At 44.8% G+C, this 20,375-nt stretch overlaps 1 protein-coding gene across 3 annotated transcripts in view; it reads left to right on the forward strand.

The window, feature by feature from the left end:
• Positions 1-20,375, forward strand: part of pvrl2l (PVR cell adhesion molecule related 2 like) — a 317,663-nt gene that overhangs the window by 115,810 nt on the left and 181,478 nt on the right. For all 3 annotated transcript variants that reach the window (XR_008414428.1, XM_053863778.1, XM_053863777.1), the window contains exons 4-6: positions 1,819-2,112; positions 9,510-9,627; positions 11,715-11,863. Coding sequence is in view for 2 of the 3 variants with exons in the window: in XM_053863778.1 (XP_053719753.1) it covers positions 1,819-2,112; positions 9,510-9,627; positions 11,715-11,863 (561 nt within the window). In the remaining variant the exon portion in view is untranslated. The remainder of the gene's footprint in view (positions 1-1,818; positions 2,113-9,509; positions 9,628-11,714; positions 11,864-20,375) is intronic.

Consider the following 20,375-nt stretch of genomic DNA (forward strand, 5'->3'; position numbering starts at 1 on the left):
GTGTGATGTGTGACAAAAGGGTGTGGGCAAGGATGAAAGGGAAAGTGTCCAAAAGGGTGGCGAGGCCAGCAATGTTGTATGGTTTGGAAACAGTGGCACTGAGGAGAAGACAGGAGGCAGAGCTGGAGGTAGCAGAGATGAAGATGCTGAGCTTCTCTCTGGGAGTGAGCAGGATGATGATGGGATCAGAGGGACAGCACATGTGCTCAGGTGTTTAGGAGACCAAGTCAGAGAGGCTGGATGGAGATGGTTTGGACATGTACAGAGGAGAGAGAGAGAGAGAGCCAGTACATTGGTAGATGAAGATGTTGAGGTTGGAACTGCCAGGCAGAAGGTGGAAAGGAAGGTCAAAGATGAGATTGATGGAGGTGGTGAAGGAGGACATGAGGTCTGTAGGTTTGAGAGAAGAGGAAGCAGAGGACAGGTGAGATGGAGGAGGATGATCCACTGTGGCCACCACTGAAAGGAGAAGCTGAAAGAAGAAGAAGAAGAAGAAGCCTGAAGAAGAACAAAGTTGTCAGGAAGATGGTCTTAATACTACAGTTTTTATGTTAAAAATGAAAAATGTATTTATTAGTTTTTCTTTGTTTGTTCAAAGATCATCTAAAATTGCCTGAAATCATATATATATATATATATATATATATATATATATATATATATATATATATATATATATATATATATATATATATATATAGATTCATTAGAAAGCCTTTTCTTCTTGTCTTCCCGTCTGGATTCACAGTAATGATCAGATTTATTATTTAACATCAGCAGATGTATTTACATCTATCATCATGAATGACTATTGACAAATATCCAAGGCCTGTTTCCAGCAGATGAGAGAGAATAATAAAGTGACCCTGAATCCTTGACTGCTTGAATCCTTCAGGGATTCGTGAAATCCGAGGAAATAAACAAATTAAATCCGCATATTGGACGCCAGCAGTCGCGGGATATAATCCATCCAATACAGTTCATCGTTTTCTGACCTTTGAGTTTTAACACTATTAAAATCGCTGGTGGCAGCTCTGTACTGCCTCATTTTTGAACTCTGGTTTGGCGGAGGTGATTCATCATCAGGTTATTGGTGAGTTGAGTTGAATCATCGGAGCTCCAATATTATTAAGGCTATTAAATACTTGTTTTTTGAGTTATTAAATGACACGTTATGCTAGCAGTTAGCTCATCCAATATTGGCTATGTTTTGTTTCTGGCGTCTTTGTTTAGCTTGTTAAAAATATCCGCGGTTATGGTTGAAGAAAACAGCTCCTTTGCTCTCTCGACCATGACAGAAGCTTATCTTTTCAAATGAGTTTATCAAAGACGCTGCTCTGGGAATTGTCTGTCGAGTAAGTTTTTGTTGATTTTAAGTTGTTTTCCATGTGTCTGAGGCCAGAGTGAGAAGAGCAGCCCTGACAGCTCTGTCCCTGGTCCTCCACCCCTGAGGAAGTTATAATGCCGAGATGCGTCCGTGGTTCTCCAGCCAGCATCCTCTCAGTTCAACGTCTCTCCTACGTGAACCCGTGACTGGTGTCAGAATTCAGCATTTTGTTTTTCCTCTCTGCGTAACTTTTAATGCGTCTTGAGCTTCTTCTGCTGCCGTTGGGCCTGGGGCCACTCCAGCGGGTCTGGTGCTCCTCTAGCAGTTTCATTATCGCCGCAGTTGGAAGTCGCAGCGCTGATTGAACCTTGTGTTCTGCTGCTCTGCTCTCGCTTCTTCTCTCCCTCTCGCACTCATCCATCTCTCTCTGGATGGTGAGAAACGCCCACCCACTTCACTTTCTCACACTGTCATTTGTGACTGTCCTGCAGCTGAACCCAGGAACTCTGCCAACGCGCTGACCGTCCAGACGGGCACCAAGCCTGTGGTGGTGGCCCAGTGCGAGGCGGCCGACGGTAAACCAGCGGCGTCCATCAAATGGTTGGCCTCGGTCGGGGGAGAGCACTCCACCAGCACCACCAACGGCCCGGACGGCACCGTCACCGTTCGCAGCCAGTATCGGCTGGTGCCCACGCCGTCGGACGACGGGCGAGAAATCACCTGCATGGTTGAGCAGCGGACGCAAGATCGGCCGTGGGTTCGAGTCCTCAAGCTCTCAGTGGAATGTGAGAAACACACACACACACACTCATACTCATTTTTTCCTTTTTCTGTCCTTGTGAGGACCTCTCATTGCCATAACCCTTTCCCCAGCCTCTCCTCCTGAACCTAATCATCAAAACACACGGCTCACCTGAACCAGGCCTGGAACTGGAACCCAGTTATTTTGAAGTCTTCATCCTCAAATTGAGGCTTGGATTGATGGGGTCCAGCCAAATATTCGGCACATTGGCATAAGGTCCTCACAAGGATAGTGTTTTGTCAATAATTTAATAAACAAATGTCAGTAAGATCAACCACGCACACACACTTGCACATGCAATGTTTTCATGTTTCGTGGGGACCTTTCATTGACCATCCGAAACAGATGACTAACCTTAACCAGGACTCTGAACCAAACTTAAAACCAGTTACAATGACCCAGTTGTTGGAAGTTTTACTCCTCAAATTGAGGCTTAACCACGTGGGGTCTGCCAAAAGGTCCCCACAAATACCCCTCATAGGAAAAGGTCCCCACAAGGAGGTCTGTTTCCAAGGATTGGTCCCCACAAGTATTGCTATACAAGTGTGCTCGCACCCATTTGTTCTTCTGTGAAACTGTGCTGTCACACCAGATCAATGTGGCAGACGTCGCAAACAAAGCCATTGTCAGGTCTTCATAGTGGTTCTGTTAATGAGTCAGGTTCATTTCCCTTAAAATCCTGCCAGTGTTTCTCTCTGCCGCACCTCCAGACTGTTTACTGACAAACATACGCCACACACACACACACACACACACACACACACACACACACGCACGGCGGGCATTCACATCTGAGCGCTGTGACAAAGCAACCGTGATAACTTTTCATAGGTTTGTACTCCGGCGCGTTGCTGACACTCTCCTGTCATCACGCTCGCCGTCTTCTCCAGCAACCTCATGAAAGTCCAACACACACAGCAGCTATTCACTGTCTGTTGTCCAGCGGCGACATGGCTACACTGCTTACTGCGGAAACTCTTTCCTGGCCCAACAAAGGCCCCTCTCTGCCTCACTGTTCCTCTGAGCTTCTTCAGTTTATGACGTCATATAAATGTATGAGGTAAAATGGGTGCAAAAGTGGCACATACCCGTAACACATGTCTCTTATCCATGCGTCAGAGGCACATACGCGTAACTGCACATTTGCATCCGTAAACCCCGTGGCACGTGCGTGTAAAAAGAATTTATATAATTTATTTAATTTATTTCATAATAATAATAATTTCGCCCAAATAGGAGGAGGCCCTGGGTCAGATCCAGGAGTCACCTGGTTGTGGAACCTTGATCTGCCTGCTGGTTCGAATGAGTGATAGGTAGAAAGCTGTTGGACAACATATGACAGGCCACAGAATCCTGACCTTAAAACACACCGTTGCAGACGCCCTGGTTTCACTTCCCAAGCCGAGACAAAAGGAACCTTTATAGTTATGGATGGACTCGTCTGGTGCTGCCTCTGCGCTGTCCTGGGATCCAAGTGTTGAAACTTTGAAGCGCTCAGTAGCTGCATCCCAACGTGTTTACTGGACTCGCTCCCTCTCCGTGATTTATTGCGACACGGGTGACAGGTATTCTCCGCCATTGTGCGAAACTGTGCTGACTTGCACATAAATGAAGCCTGACCCAGACTAATATACACTTTTAAACAAGATTAATGCTTGTGTTATTATCACCAGATAATAGCCTGCCTCCACGAAATACCACAGCTCTGCCGTTTCCCGGCCCCTAAAGAGAGTTTGTGGAACCGAGTGAAGTTTGTTTTACTTTGTAATTGTGCCGACGTGTCGCCCTGCTAGCACAGAGATGCACGGCGTTGTCATTATATGCTGGACACAGAAACACACTCCATTCCCTGCATGAGCACGCACACACACTAATATGGCTGCCAAGCAAGTAAGCAATGAATGTGTGGCATCTGCAAGCTCATCGCCGGACATCAAATGTCAACACAAACGGCGCCTGCCAACTTGTTAGCACGGGCGGATTAGCTGGACGGCCGAATGTCCAGACGCGCTCCCTCACTGCCCCGCTCTGAAACAAAGTAGTTCAAAAACAAATGAGAGCCGACTTTGGTCGACAGCTTTCTGTTCATGGTTCTAGCACAAAATCAATGGGATTTTAAAGTGTGCTGACTGCGAGGCTGGTTAGCATCGATGCCAGTGTGGAGTTTATGCTGGATATTCAATTGTCATCAATAATTCAGCTCTGCACAGCAGTGGCTAATAAGTCTCCATTTGAAACTCTTCCTCTGTCCTGCTCACACCTGTCCCCGCTCTAGCCTCATCCTGTTAGGACGCCATTATAACTTCCTTTAAATGACTTGTAGGCTCGTAGTGCCTGGGTTGTTAGCCTGAAGAGTGAGTGTCCACGTTGTTGAGCACGACACACGGTGAGTGTGAATCCATATAGAAGCGCTTCATTGTTCTGTCTGTCAGCTTCATCGAGCTTCAGAAGCATTAATGATATTTTATGTACCGTTATTTCCAGACTATAAGACGCTACTGTCTTGTTGCAGTCGGAAACTTGCGGCTTATACCACAACGCAGCCTGCATGTGGAGTTTTACAGGTTATAACGCCTCATGCTGCCAAAATATTGAGCCTAGTCACATCAAACCCATGAAATCACAGGCGTTTTATTGACCTTAAACCTGTGGTGTCGGAACTTTGGACATGCGGGGGAGATGCATTTTGAGGCGTTTAATGTCAATAAAAGATGTGAGGAACTGATCATTCAAGTTCAGAACATTGACGAGTTTATTTCATGAGTCAGTCTCCATGCTGGCACCCATTTTCCAAACTAGTTTAGAAGTGATCCTCATGCGTTTTTAACCCTGATGCACCACTGACCTTTCTACGGTGCAGACAGCACCACTGCACCCGCCGTTTATAGACTGGAGCCACTTATGGATGAACAAGATCTATTTTTCTTCTTAAATTGTGTGGGTGGGACTAATATTCCCGTGCGTTCTAGAGTCAGGAAATTATGGTATTTTTTTCTATTCATTTGAATTTGTCTAGAAATTCATGTCGAAATTATTTTGTCATTTGATAAGTATAAAAATCTATTGGTTTGAGAGTTATTGTACATCAAACCTGAACTATTTTGCAACATTGTCCTGTAAGTTTGAGAAAATGTTTTCTGAACAGGATTTCCCACTTACCTGACTGGTTGTGCTTCTATGCTCAATGTAGTCGTCTTTTTACCCCTAAACTGCAGTGATTTATATTGAAAACCTGTCGATCTGACGCACCTTTAATTGGTTTATTTCCTGCATTTATGTTTTCCATATTTGACATAACTGAATATCATAAGGTTTGTTTTGGTGGTTGCTACTTTCTTCAGCCACAACTAAACACTCTTGCTCAGGAACATTTCAAGGAACCCTGAGTTGTCGTGCTGCGGGTGACTGAGATGAAGAGTTGTGTGGAGAACAAACCTTCACTGTTGTGTGTGAGAAGTGTGGGGTAAAAGAATCAAGCAATAAAATATCAGGTACAAGCTGTCACCGCCTCTCAACAAAGAACCTGTTGCAGTCGCGAAACAAAGACTCACTTACGCGTCTGTGTTACACTTTGTGCTCCGACTCGCTGCTCCTTCATCCCACTCACTCGCTCTCTGGAACATGAAACGCGACGCTCTAAAAGCCTCCCTTTTCCAAACTTCCTACACGTAGCTGCGGTTGAAAGATTTACAAGAGTGATAACATCTCCGCCTCGATTCATGGGAGAGGAGCCACTTGAGCCCGCTGCCTCATTCCTGAACTTAAGCACGACCCTCGGAGCCGCGATGCTGAGCGGCTGTGACGGATCGCTAGAACTTCGGTTGAAGGTTTACAGAAGGGGCACGATCCTTTTAGCTCTCTGACCCCTGACCCCGATCCACGATAGCTGACCCTCCTAGCTAAACACTAGGTGGGAGATTTCCTGACGATTAGCATGTGCTGACACGCTCAAATGACCGTGTCCCACATTTGGTATGTTGGACCACATTTGGGATGCAAATTGACATATTTAGTGTCAGTGCTGTTGAGCAAGAGCTAGAAATACCGTCATTTTTAGCCTGAAGGAGGCGAAGTGGTTTTATAGGGACCACTGAGATTGAAGTTTTTATCCTGCTGACTCAAACCTTAGCTACAGGGTGAGCGATTAAGTTCTTTAAGGGGCCACATTATACACTGTGACAGTCATGAGGGGCCGCCAAGCCAAAAGACTCGACTAAATGTTACTCTAAATTTAGTGACTTACATGTTACAGAATAAAATAGGGGCAACTAGGGCCAGACATTGTTTGCTGAAAGTACATCATTTTATTTTACTTATTATTTTTTAGTAATGGTGAACAACTGGGTCGCAGAAGTACAGTGGTACCTCGGTTTTCGAACGTCTAGGACATAACAAAAATTTCAAGATTGTTTTGTTTCGGATTTCGAACGCAAATCCAGAACTTGAACGCCCCTGAAAAAGCCAGAAAAACATAACATGCGCGGATCGATCAGCTGACCCACGACACGCTTTGTTATTGTGTGTAACGCAGCCTCGGTATGCAGACGTGTCCCGCTAGCTACATTTACTGACTGTTTCTTCTTCATATTGAGGTGTAAAACCTTTCCTGTCTCCACACTGGACCGTGGTAGAGTGTCACAGGGGAGGTGCTGGAGCGCTCACTCCAGGGTTTGATGTCCTGTTGTGGGCTGGAGCTGGCACAGGGATGAGGCGAGTCTGGGACAGAGCGTGACTTGGTTTATGACTTTGTCACAGCCAAACTGCACAGAACCGCACATTCAGAGCTGGACACGCACCGGGCACCTCTTCACTTCTGGAGAGACGTCACTCACTCGGCAACCCCTCCCACATGCAGCGGCCACACACATAGAGGAACAGCCACCTGCAGCAGACGCTCTACATTCACTCCTACAAAAGACTATTTTAAGGCTTGGAACGCATTATTGCTTTTTCCATTCATTGTAATGGGAAAAATCGATTCAGATTTCAAACAATTCGCTTCTCGAACGGCCGTCTGGAACGGATTGTGGTCCAGAACCGAGGAACCACTGTATTTTTAAATATCTTATGAAGGCACTTTATTGCAAGATTTTATTTGTTTTAAATCTTTAATTTAGTTATTTTAATAACAAAAAATATTTTTTTAATAAGCATCACTCAATAAATATTATATTTCTGAGACATTCAGCTTGGTGCTGACTTTCATCAGTTTTGATGAAACGAAATCAGAGCCGTTTTATTCAAATCCAAACTTGCCTTTTTGATATGGTAATTATGCCTCTATTTACAATGTTTCACTTCTGCTTCTTTTTTTGTTTGATATTTATAAATATTTGAATAAAAGTTCTGTCTCATTTCTTTTTACTCCGTCCTCGCACAGCTAACTGTGCTAGCTAAATGTTGTCCTTTGAAGACTTGCTCAGGTTTGATCTCATTTTACCTGCCTTGTGGTTGATGCTCCAACTGAGCCACTTTAAGGCTGAGCAGCTGTGAGCCCTCACCACGCTGCATCCACAGCCTGATGTGATCCTTGTAGCGCGCTAACCTGACCTTCTTTTTGACTGATACAAAGATAAGCCAGGAGGAGACAAGGGCCCTCTAGTTTCTGTTATCGTGCCTCAGAACCTTGTGTCTCGTGTGAGTTTTGAAAATCATGTAAAAACAAGTCAGTCAGATGAGCTTTTCTACTGTTTCCATTCTTCATATTTTTGTCTTTCATCCCTATCATTTTGCTTTATCATGAACTTGGACTGTATGTAATGGCAACAGATTCCCTTTACGAGGTGACTGGATCATCACCAACACAAACTTGAGTCAATGTAGGGAGACTTGAATAGATACAGTTTTGCTGTGTCGTCAATTTTTGGCAGCAGAAACAACGCGTCTTGTGTTACCTCAACTATTGCAACATATATCTTTTTATCTAAACATACCTTTTCTGGCTCATATTCATTGGAAAACCGGAAGAAGTAACTTCTAGTTCAGAGCTGGACACATTTAGAACAAAGGAGTCCTGATATGGAGCTGATGGTTACGTTCTAAAAAAGCTGCCGGAAATATTTCTGAGGCGGACGAGTCGGACAGACATTGAGCGCAGTGTGAGAAGAATCTGAATCTGCCTTGTCCACCGAGGTCAGCAAAACAACTGAAAATGTTCCGACCAGACTTTCAGGAACTGTTGATATCTGGACAGGGGACAGATGGTGGATGGTTGCAGTTGGTGGTGTTTCAGATAACCATCTGGATCCTGGATGATTTCAATTTTACCATGATCTTACGTGTATATTATACTTTTTTTGGTGCGACCAAACCATTTCTGTCACTAAATAAAATTGAATAAAAATACATACAAATAAAAAATGCAATAAATGAATAAAATTGTTTTATTTTGTGTAATTTTGTTTCTGTTATTTTTATGTTCTGTTTTTTTTTTCAGCCCATTGTTTTTTGCCTGTGTGGACCAGGATCTCTGGAGTAATAATTCCCACAAATTGTGTTATGAATTATGAAAAAAATACTTTTTTTTTAAATGATGAGAAAAAAAAAAGATCACCATGATTATTTTGATGGTGGGCAGTGTTGCTGTTTCTACCTGATTCGTAGCTCTAATGAGACACGAAGAAGACAATGGTGGAAATTCCAGTCACAATATATTTGACAGCCTCAGCGACCACCGCCTCCTCCAACGCTGCCTCTGTTTGTCCTCTTTTGTGCTAGAGCTACATGATCAATACTGACTCCACAGTTGCCATGTTGGTTTTGGAGTTTGTTGTTGTCATAAACTTTGACTCTGGGCTGCTCCCCCTGGTGGTTATATTGGTGACTAATGAAAAAAAAAAAGCATCAAAGCATCGGTGACATCATTTCAAATGGACGGGTACATTTTCGTACATAAAGGAGACATAAATGTGCCTTAAGTAAATGCTCATTGTTCATGGAGATGAGCCCATGACAGATCCTTTGCAGTTACAATTTTGGTGTGATCATCTCTCTGGAGAATCCAGGAACATGGACATGTTGAAACAAAGTGGAATGATGGTGGAACACCGATGATGAAGCCATTCCTGAGAGGCTTCAAAGTCCCTCCAGAGGAGAGGAGGATGTCAGTGTAGATACAGTGTAGACGCCAGACAGAGAGACTTTAACATTTATTCACACAGCCGTCACCTTCATCCTTATCAAACAGCACACGGCTCACGCAATGACTTTTCAGATCTAAACCAGTCAAAGAACAAATAGAGCAAAGGTGCTGAGAAGAAAACAGCCCTGCTGAAAAGACTCTGACAATGGCTGGGAAAAGCCTCATCTTCTAACAGCAGTGACCGTCCAGGGCGAACATGAACACGCTGTGCTCACAGGCTCTTTCTGTCACACTTTCAGATCCCCCGTCTGCTGCCATCGAAGGGTTCGACCACAACTGGTACGTCGGCCGCTCAGATGCCGCGCTGGTCTGCCTCGTCAACGCCAACCCGCCGCCCACCACCATCACGTGGACCTCGTAAGATTCTGCCACACTCCATGGCTACTCCCTGGCTGTTTAGGTTCTCTGACTCAGTCGGTGCAGATGGCTCATTATGAGGCAGATCGAGCGGCTGTTTCCCTTTCTGGCCTTCAAGATCAAGCTCATATCGCTGCTAAAGTCTCGCGCAAAAATTACAAGTGGGACTAGATTTGAAAAATTCATTCAATTATTTAGAGCTTCAGAATCAATTTATGTGATGAGTCAGCTCTTTTGAGGCTTCTGTCCTGAAGTTCTCCATCCATCAGCGTCTCATTTGGTCTCCTCCATTCAGTCATGACAAAATGTTCCCTGTGAAAGACAGTTGATTCATTGGGATTCGTTATTTTCCCGTCATTAATTGACACTTTAAAGTCTTTTTCTGAGTTAAAATGGTGAATTTATTTGACTGAAAAAGACTTAAACTGGTTATAAACTTGGGTACTGTTCAGTCCCTCCAAAAATAACAGTGCAGCCAGTCCACTGGAGACCCAGACCTGCCAACATTTGGTGAGCTGTTGCTGGGTCTTGGAGAGCCGGCTGTCCAGCTCACCCACCGTCTGCCATCCCCAGTCTGCAGCGCCCTCTGCCCCTGGCCCGCCCTGGGTTGCCTGGGCCGCCTCACAACAAGCCCATTCGGCGCCACGCCTGGTGTGTTGGAGCTCCTCTGTCGGTGGGATCGACTCACGTGGCCTCAGCCGTCCCGACCAACACGTCAAACCTCCTCCTCAGTTGCAGCGCTTGCTCTGTCATGTGTTAGGATGACAAACTTCTGCAGAAGCTGCAGGTGACAGTCCTCCGCTGTGGAAGGATAAATACTCAGATTTGGCCTCTGGACTTGTGACTGCCAAGCCGTTTTGCTGCCATTGTTGCAGAAGGCTGACACGTGTCACTTCCTGTAAAGGCATGAAAGAACATCCAGCGCTTTTAAGTCCCATGTGATCTGTCCACCTTCAGGCCAGATGTCGCGCGGCTCTGTTGGGTCAGCTCTCCCGACCTGGCAAACCCTGTTGACTCAGGTGCTGCAGCTACCAACGACTGTTTACTGCATATTAGCTATGGCTATCAGGCTGCGACCCGTAATCTAATCTAATCTAATCTCTAGTGCATGTTTTGTAGTCGCTAAAATAATGGTGCACAACTCGGACGCCATATTGGTTTTAGAATTTTGCATCATAAAGGTTTCGAAAATCACATGTTCACGTTGCTTTGCTCCGCCTTGGAGCATCGTCGTCCTGGAATGTTACGTGGTCAGCGGTGTTTCTGGGAAGGAGTGGGATTTGAAGAGCACATTTTTGTGTATTGTGGCTTCAGTGTGCCATTGTCTGATTTGAGGAAGACGTGAGCCAGTAATAGGATTTTTGATTCAAAGGAAATATTCTCGGAGGATGAATCGGACGAGTGATTAAAAGGCAACTTTATTTGTACGCACAATTCCCAGCATGGCAGGAAAAAAAGTGGAAGGAAATATGACAGAATACAAAGTCAGATGAGTGAGTTCAGCCTTAGAATCTCAACTTCCTTAAATGAGGTCCGATCTGAGGGGAAAACTGAGGTGTTTCCAGGACATCGAAACCCCCCAGAGACCCCTTGAGACTGGCTCTACCCTGTGCCTCATCTCGTTGACCGAGTTCCTCACCCCATTGTCTTGTTCTGAACTCCTGGGATGAGGGTGGACTTTCAGCTCAGTGTCATCTTCACGTGCACTGAGTGATGGCGCGCCTTGTGACGGAAGACCATCGGCGTAGAGCGGACAGTGCCATCTAGTGGCCTCTGAAAAAGGAGAATTTCCGCCTTTGTGATGTCTTCTTCGTGTCTCATTAGAGCTATGTATCAGGTAGGAACTGCAACACTGCCCCCCCATGGTTTCCGGTGGTACTGCTCTATTTTGCCCGTAACCACAAGCTTTGTGGAAACGTGCTGAAATAAGAACAAAATGAATGCAGAGCACAGACAGATGGCTCCATCCGTATCCGGACCCGAACGTAACATTGCGCCTAAATGGGCTGTAAACGCTCGCTGTGTAAACATTTTATGTGTCGAACGCTGTATTGCTGACTTCAGCTGTGTGGTGTCCTCCTGTGCAGCGCCTCGGGTCCCTTACCAGACACGGTGGTGGTGGACGGCAACAGGCTACTGGTGAGGAAAGTGGACGACGCGGTCAACACGACGTTTTTCTGCGAGGTGAAAAACAAGCACGGCACCGACAGGCAGCAGATCACCACCTTCGTCATCGGTGAGTGGCGTTTCCAGAGCAAACACCCGGGCGGCTCGATGGCGCATACACACACACACACACAGGCGCAGAGCACTTCCGACACACACTCACACACACACACTGCTGGGATCACGGCTGATTTGTGAGCTCTCAATCTTCCTTATTCCTGAAATGTGGTGGAGGCTTTTGATTTAGCGTCGGTGCTGCTGTAGGGCTAAATTGCCAGACAAGGATCAACTCGAAAGCTTTCTAACTTCCAATCAACGCCACTTCTTCTGGGGCTGCGGCGTGTCGATGGTGTTGATGAAAAAAAAAAAAATCTGGTTCATAAGCGCTTTTGAGCCTTTCCCACATTTTCCACGAGGTTTTAAGTTGGTGTGAGCCAGTTTGCCTGCAGTCATTTCCTCCTACTTCCATTATTTTTTTACTCTTCCGCTCTGTTGTGGTGGAAACCATCTCTCCTCTGGGGCCTTCTGAATGGTGTTTGATCAGTCTGCCTCCCTTCACTCCAACACAATCTCACTCCCATCAAGCTACAGACATGTTTGATGCCCAACTTTTGACTCTGCATTTGGTTGGCAAAAATGTTCTGCTTTGAAGGAAAGCTACTTTTTCATATAGTATTTGCCGCTGTAATGCTTTTTGGTGAAGTGACGTCACACGTGTTGTCTGTGTGTTCCGATGCTGCCGTGGTCGGTTTTTCGTCCTCTCTGTGGCAGATTTTGGCTTCCCATTGACTCCCTCTGAATCTTCATCTCGTGGCTGTTGTGATAACGGCACCAGATGGTTTGGATCTGCACGAGGATTGGGCAGGTTGACAGTGAATCCGGATGGCACTGGCTGAACCATGCGTGAAGCAGGTTCGCCCAAGTAATCAGAAACCATCTTGAATTGGATAAACCACAGCCGAATTTGCTGTTCTGATGCGATGAAAAGCCCCATGTGATCGGTTTTAGCAAAAAAAAAAAAAAAACAAACTCATGTGACCACAGCCCGGACGCCAAAAACCATCAGATGGTTTGTTTCGCAGCCGCTGCCAAGGTTCGCACTCGAAGTGTTTCAATGATTGTGTTCATTATTCCATCCGTCTAATTTGGACCTGGTTCTGCTGCTGTTCCGAGTCGTGATCAGGGTTTTAACACAAGCTCTGGAAGGGGTTTTTGATGTGACAGCTTGAGTTTTAGTTTGCTATTTCCTGTATCAGCTCTAAACTAGTGTTGTTTTTGGCAGCTTTTTCCGTTTTAGTCTTAGTTCTAGTCTTCAAGATGAAAATGTTTTTAGAGGCGCTTTGTCTGACGCATATTACGCATTAACTTGTACAAGAATATCACATATTTCGGATATCTGACGGAACATCGACATACATTTTCGCCTTGTCTCGTCTTGTTGTGGTGCTGAAAAATAGGGCTGTCACCGAAATAGTTTTGCCACCAAAACAACAGGTTCACATGCAGTGAATCCTCAAGATACTCTTGAACCGAGCGGGAGCCTGAGGTCTCATGCTTGCCTGACCTTTCCGCACCATCGTAGGTCCTTAAAGGTAGACGTGAATGAACGACCTAATCTCATTCCCTCCTGCCCTTGAACTCAATAGAAACAGTTGCGATTTATGAGCCACTGCCTTATCGGGCCTGTGTGGAGTGTTTATTACCAGCAGAAGTAGCTTCCTTCTCATTCCATTAATACTTGAAAGACTTGGCTCCCATCCTGGAGCCCACTTCCCTTTGCAAAATAAACCTGTTTCAACTAGAAAAACACAAATGCAATTAGTGTCGTCGCTTGCTTCTGCCAGCCGGTTTGTTCAGTAACCGTCGATGGCTTGTTATTGCTCATGGGCGTCGGCCAGTGGATCACACCTGTGGGGTTTCTGCTGCATCATCTGGGGCATGACGTGACACAAAAGTGTGGTGTGAGCGAGCACGTCCTAGAAGATCCGCTGGTGCTCAGGCTTTGTTGCAGAATGCTTTTCTCCTCTTCACACGGCACTGATAAAAAATGCATTTCTATTAGCCGACGTCTGTTCTCAAGCTAACCAGCGCTGACGTCTCCAATGAAATGGGTTTTTGGAGCTCCGTCCCGCAGAGGTTAAACAATAAAAGTCCGCGTTCGTAGAAACGTTTCGGGCTTGGCACTGTGATCCAATAAGTGTCAGACTCAAAAGCTCCGGCTCAATAATGCAACAGTTAAAACCCGACCGGCTAATATCCCCGCCGAGAATGGCTGCTCTGGCAAACGGCACTTGAAAGCAATGAGCTGCCTGCCGCTGTCGCCTTCTCAAGTCATGACCTCCTCTGCACAAGTCCACCAGGGTCATCTGCGCGGAGGAGGAGGTGGAGGGAGGCTTGATGAACATGTTTGCGGAGGCCGGGAAGCAGACTCGGCGAGAGAGCAAAGGAAAAGAGGGTGGGAGGAAGAGCAAAAAGGGTCTGTAGTCAGAAGACAGGTGAAAGATTGAGTGCTTCACTTTGTTATTTGGACATTTTGCCAATCGTTTTCTTTCTGTCTCGCCGACACCTCAGTAGATCCTCCGCTCCTCCTACGCTCTCTGGAGCGAGGAGGTTTCACTCATGTGAAAACACAAGGACGACTTGCAACAGACTTGACCATTACACATTTAACACCCACTTTTATTGTTGCCTTCAACTACTGGAGGTCACCCCAAGTTCAGAAGGAGCTCTTTACTAGACAATAAATCCCAAAAACTTGAGGTGAACATTGGAGGACGTCAAAAACAAGGACTGGTAGAACTGAAGTGCTTGAATTCAAATGTAGTATTTCGACTCTTGTGACAAACGCATTAACTGCTGCAGTGCATTATGGGAGTGACAGGACACTATATATGAGGCCAGCGATTCTTAACCATCGGGCCGGGGCCCATGGTTGGGCCGTGAGCGCCCCCTGGACGGCTGCTGGACGTTGTTTGTTTCACCCCTCAGGGCCGTGAGGGCTGCGAGGTGCTAAGTTTTAATACACTTGCCACATATGGTGGCGGTAGTGTGTTGTTGAATTGACTTGACTGCTGCAAATTTGTGATAGTCACCAAGTATGGAGAAGTTCTTGAAAAGCAAAAATGATAAAGAAAGTGATGGCGCCACCAACAGTAAAAACTGTTCACCTGTTGGAACAGTTTTTAAAATGAATTGGAACATGGCAATATTTTCATTTACACTTTACTTATCTTCTTTAGATTTTGTTTATTAAAAAAAATACAGATTTAATGATATTTGGACTTTGTTTTATATTTATTTTATTCAGAATTTTATTCAGTTTTTCCCATTTTCTCAACAGTTTGCATCAAGGATATTTTTTCTTCTTTTTTTCTTTGGTAAATTTGATGAATATGACTTGCACATGGTTCTGCTGCTGGTTGGACTTTTCAATGACACATGGATCACGTGGTTTCATGTCATTTCACAGGGTTTTGGTTTGTTTACATGTATCTGGTTATTGACCCATTTGTTCCCCTGAAGGTCATGCATGAGTTACTTAAAATAAATCTGACCGGTTTATCCTTAGGAGTGTAAATATGTCCTTTGTCCTGGTAGTTTTTCAAGATGTTTGGGTTGAGTTCCTCCAGCAGATGCGCGGCCCCGAGCACGACACCCACCCCCCAGCCATTAGCATGTGCACCATGCCAAACATGCATGGTCCGCTTCCTTGCCGTGGAGCCAGCTGGATCCGCAGCGAGCGAGTGGGAGAGGCGGGCGAGCAAGTGATTGGAGTGCTTGAGAATATTAGATGCAGCGAGCGAGGAGATTGCACAGCCACTGGTCCGGAGATCAAGCAGAAGGGGAGCAGTGGAACGGAGTCAGGAAAGTCCTTCAGAAACTGTTGACGACCTCCAGTCTGGTTTCAAAGGAGGAGCTGGCAGGATGATCTGACCCTCTCCGTCCTCTTCGCTCCTCTGCCATCACTTCATCTTCGCCCATTAGGTCCAGTCCTTTCATGGGCCGTCCAGCTGGCTGGGAGCTGGAGGCTGCAGATGCTGCTCAGATGCACTCAAAGTCACATCTGAGGGGACCAGCGGAGAGGCATTTCCTGGATGCCTGGCTGCAGGCGAAATAGCCCTCCGGTGGAAAGGCCAGCCGACCAACACACCGACTGAGTCACATGCTCGCGCACACACACACACACATTAGAGCGCTGCACACAACAAATGCGATTATTTCCTCTCTGTGGGAAACGCTGGCTCCGACTCCTGCGGACGTGGACATCCGTGGATGTTTGTAAATCTGTGTTTAGATCAAGTCGAGGGACTTGCAGCAACCATCAAACGTATTTATCAAAGAAGGAGAAGTCGCTTATTTCGACTTTACAGCGTACAAACAACAGCGCTTCACTTTTTTTCGGTACGTTTTTCGATTACTTCGGAAGGTAGACCATGAATTTCAACTCTCAGTCATGACTGCTCTGACTCTCTGAGGATCGTCTGGGAAATCTATCGCCACTTGTGTCTCTCTTTATCGGCTCCTGGTGAGATGTGGTCCTGGTCTGGTCATTTAAAATTTAAGCATGTCACGCTGGGAACCTCAATCCTCCTGGAATATGGCTCAGAGAAGTCACAGTTTAGTCCCTCTGTCTGGCGGCGGGTCGGTCTTTGTGTCCCACTTTTCTTTGATGAAGTTTCAGAGGAAGAGCCAGATCATATCAGATTCTTCACCATATCCTTCGCTTGTCTTTTGTTTTTGGTTTGGTTTTCTTCTCTTCCCTGGATCCGCGTTTTGTGGGGAGATTTATTCTCCGTGTCGTTACATATTTTATGCATTTTTTTAGTGCTCTCATTTTAACGCATTAATTCCATTGATTAATTATGCCGCAATTTAACACGTTAAAAAAAAATTACGCAATTAATTATCTTCATTTTGCCTCATTTAGAGGCGAGTTATACTTCTATTATTCATTTTTGAATTGCTATATTGAGCTTAAGTGCCTATTTGAGACGGCCTTTTTTTATTTCAGAATCCTACTTATTTAACAGAATCGCTGTATTTTTTAAAACAGCTTTATTTTATTTATTTAACTGTATTGCTGTCTTTGTTTTACATTTTTGAAGACAGCTTTATTTTATTTATTTAACTGTATTGCTGTCTTTGTTTTACATTTTTGAAGACAGCTTTATTTTATTTATTTAACCGTATTGCTGTCTTTGTTTTACATTTATGAAGACAGCCTCATTTTATTTATTTAACTGTATTGCTGTCTTTGTTTTACATTTTTGAAGACAGCTTTATTTTATTTATTTAACTGTATTGCTGTATTTGTATTACATTTTTGAAAACAGCCGTATTTTTTTTATTTGACTGTATTTCTGTATTTTTTTTACATTTTTGAAGACAGCTTTATTTTATTTATTTAATTGTATTGCTGTCTTTGTTTTACATTTATGAAAACAGCCGTATTTTTTTTATTTAACCATATTGCTGTATTTGTTTTAACATTTTTGAAGACAGCTTTATTTTATTTATTTAACCGTATTGCCGTATTTGTTTTACATTTTTGAATAATGCCTAACTGGTTTGCGGATGTGCTTGACCTTTACTTTTGGATTTCATTTATGAAGCACAGTTCACCAATAAAAAAAATTCAAATTTCGAATGTTCTTACTGTATTCAATTGGTTAGTCATGCACTATTTGCATCATGCACTTTTTAATATCCTAGAACTCAAATTCTTGTTCAGGAGACCTTTAGCAGATATGACATAAAAATGCGATCATTACAAAATCCTGTAATTAATTCGAATATTTTTTTTCTATTTTTTTACTCCATTCATATCATTCATATGATTCCGTCTCTGGAGATTTCAGTGGCAGAACTGCGATCGCTCGCCTCCCTCCCGGCTGGTGGTTGGAACGGGCAGCAGTCAGCAATTTCAATTTATCAGCACAATCCTCTGAAGAAGCGTTTTGTGAAAATATTAATGAATCCAGCCGCTGCAAAGGCGCGATGTTGGCTGTATTTTTAATTACCGAGCACGAGGCGCTTTAATGAACTAGTGAGCGGACGAGCCGCTTTTACCGTTATTTTTCGTGTCAGGGCCCAACGAAAAATGGCGTTTCTACCTCAAAATATTCCCGCCGTCCATGGGGCCCCATTCACAGTAATGGAAAGAGGCTGTTGACTGTCTGAACAACCATGAGTCCGGTCTGAAAAACTCAGGTTGCTACGTGTCACAGTTAAGATCGGAGCACTCCAACATAAGTCCCATTCAGAAAATCAGCTTTCTCTATGGTGGCCGTCACTGAGGGACAAGGACTCAAACCTCTGGCTTACTGCATGAATGTCCCACGTGTTCAAGTATCATCAAAAAAGTGTGGCCGTGAGTTAGAAATGCGACTTATATCTGTGTCATCAGATATTGAATACTGTATGAATGTCTCGTAGTGATTTCAAAGCTGAAAAAATTTCAACGTCTGGAAGTAAAAAATGTCAATGAGCTGTTGTGAAATTCTAATATCCGTTCTTTGTCTCGTAAATTACGCTGACTATCACAGTTTTTAGGAGGGTTTTGTGTCACCATGGCAACAGCAATGACCACCAAAGGCCACCTTGTGAAACGGGAAAGTGCCGGTACTTTGAATTTCTTCATGATTTTTGCATCAATAACCGGTCAGATAACCTTGAGTGAGTTTACTTGGTGGCTCCTTTCATCACCATTACTACTGTTTTTACGGTGATATTTTCCTCTCACTCTGATATGGGACATCGGGAAAGAGAGGCATGAAGAAATTCTGACCTTCCAAGATATGATATTCGCTGCGAGCTGGTATCTGTCGGGGAATTCCATCCTCGTCCCAGACCTGGAATAACTTCTTTCCAATACTTTTTGGAGCATTTTCAGAGAGACAGGTTGCATTCTGGAATTCTTCAATGCAGCAGTTTTTATTCCCTTTTTTCTGTTTGTGATGAAAGAAATAAAAAACAAAAATGGAACACTCTACATAGAGGTGTCATCTATAAAGCATCGCTGGAGCAACAAGACATGATAAGACATTTGTCGGGCTTTATGGACGACCGTGGGAAGGTCTGTAGTCCTGCATGGGGTTATGAAGAGGCAAATAATGATTGTAATAACATTAAGTCTTATGTCAAGCCTTATAAATGAATGTGTGAACGACGCAATGTCGGTGTGACCTCTGGGTGAAGTGGGATCAAGCACTCGAGAGCAGGACTTCACCTCTCTAGAGACCGTGAAACAGTCGGTTGCTGGTGTCTCTGCGCTTGGCAGGACGAGGTTCAGAGGAAGTGAGTCAGACTCTTCAGATTAGTGAGCAGAGTGAATCATGGTGGAGTGTCATCATGATGGCTGGTTAGTCAGAGGGGCGTGAAATGGATGCCGCCACGACGGTGCAACCTTCATCGCTGAACCAGAGACCCAAGCCACAAGAGGCTTTCAGATCTCTTCATTGCTGTAACAGCTCAAGGAAACGACATGGGGTGTGCATGAAGACAAAAATTGGGTGGCGAGACAAAGGGAAAAACTATTGATCCCCAAAACGAGTGGTGAATTGAGAAAGAGCCACTGAAGCAGATGCAGGAGGGGGACGGACACAAAGGGAAAACGGCTCAGGATGAAATGAAATCTGCTACATGTGTCGTGAAATCTTGAGAACCCGGTTTGGTCTCTCTTTGATGGGCGGGATTCAGGATCGCAGATCATCCAACACTGAAGCTCCCGGCTCACGGTCGGACTCGGATATCAGATGTAGACCCACAGTGAACCAGGCTGTCAGTGCGGATCTGGAGGTTTCCTGTTGAGAAGTTTCATTTCCAGCGGAGACGTGGACATTTGTTTGGACGACCTGTCCCTTCCGATCTCGTTCAAATCCCTAAATTGAACTCACTGGCTTCTTTTTTTCCGGTCCCAAGGCCTCGAAAGTGCACTTTGTGTTCAGCTGAGGCCCAGATGAGAGCAACATGAATAATACCTGATGAATTAAATGTAATCCTTGAGGATTTGCTTGAGCCATTTCACGTTAATCCCAATAACTGAAGAGGCAAATGTGAAAAAGTTGATTTAACTTGTAATTAAATGAGCTCTTCACAGTATTTTGGCTGCAGTTCTTCGTCCCCTGTTGTCTTTAAAACCTTGCTCTTATTTGTCTCGCCGCTGTTACTTGCAGCCAATGCGATTCCCAGAAGCTCTTTTGGTTGTTGCCAAACACGACTTCCTCGCCGCTGTCACGGCTCTGTTGCTGCAGCCGAGGGAAGATCGGAGCCGCCGCGCCGCACACGCTCCTGACTTTCAAAGTGAGTGACACGGGTCACGAGGACGTTTCTTGCGTGAGTGTCATGTTCGCAGCAAATGTGATCACTCTTGACTTCTCATGGAGGCGGCGAGTCATTTTCCCTCCTCTCATTTGCCTTTCTTACACTTGGAAAGTGGCTCGAGCAACACCTCTAGTGTGGCTGAACAAAACACAATACATCCAGTTTAAAAAAATAGAAAAAGCTCTTCTACTCTGCCTCTTCCTGCTAAGCTTATTTGGATGAAAATGTGTTGCACTTAAGTGTTGTGGAGGCGTGAAAGA

This window comes from Synchiropus splendidus, chromosome 4, assembly GCF_027744825.2.
Source record: "Synchiropus splendidus isolate RoL2022-P1 chromosome 4, RoL_Sspl_1.0, whole genome shotgun sequence".
NCBI classification, from domain to species: Eukaryota; Metazoa; Chordata; class Actinopteri; order Syngnathiformes; family Callionymidae; genus Synchiropus; species Synchiropus splendidus.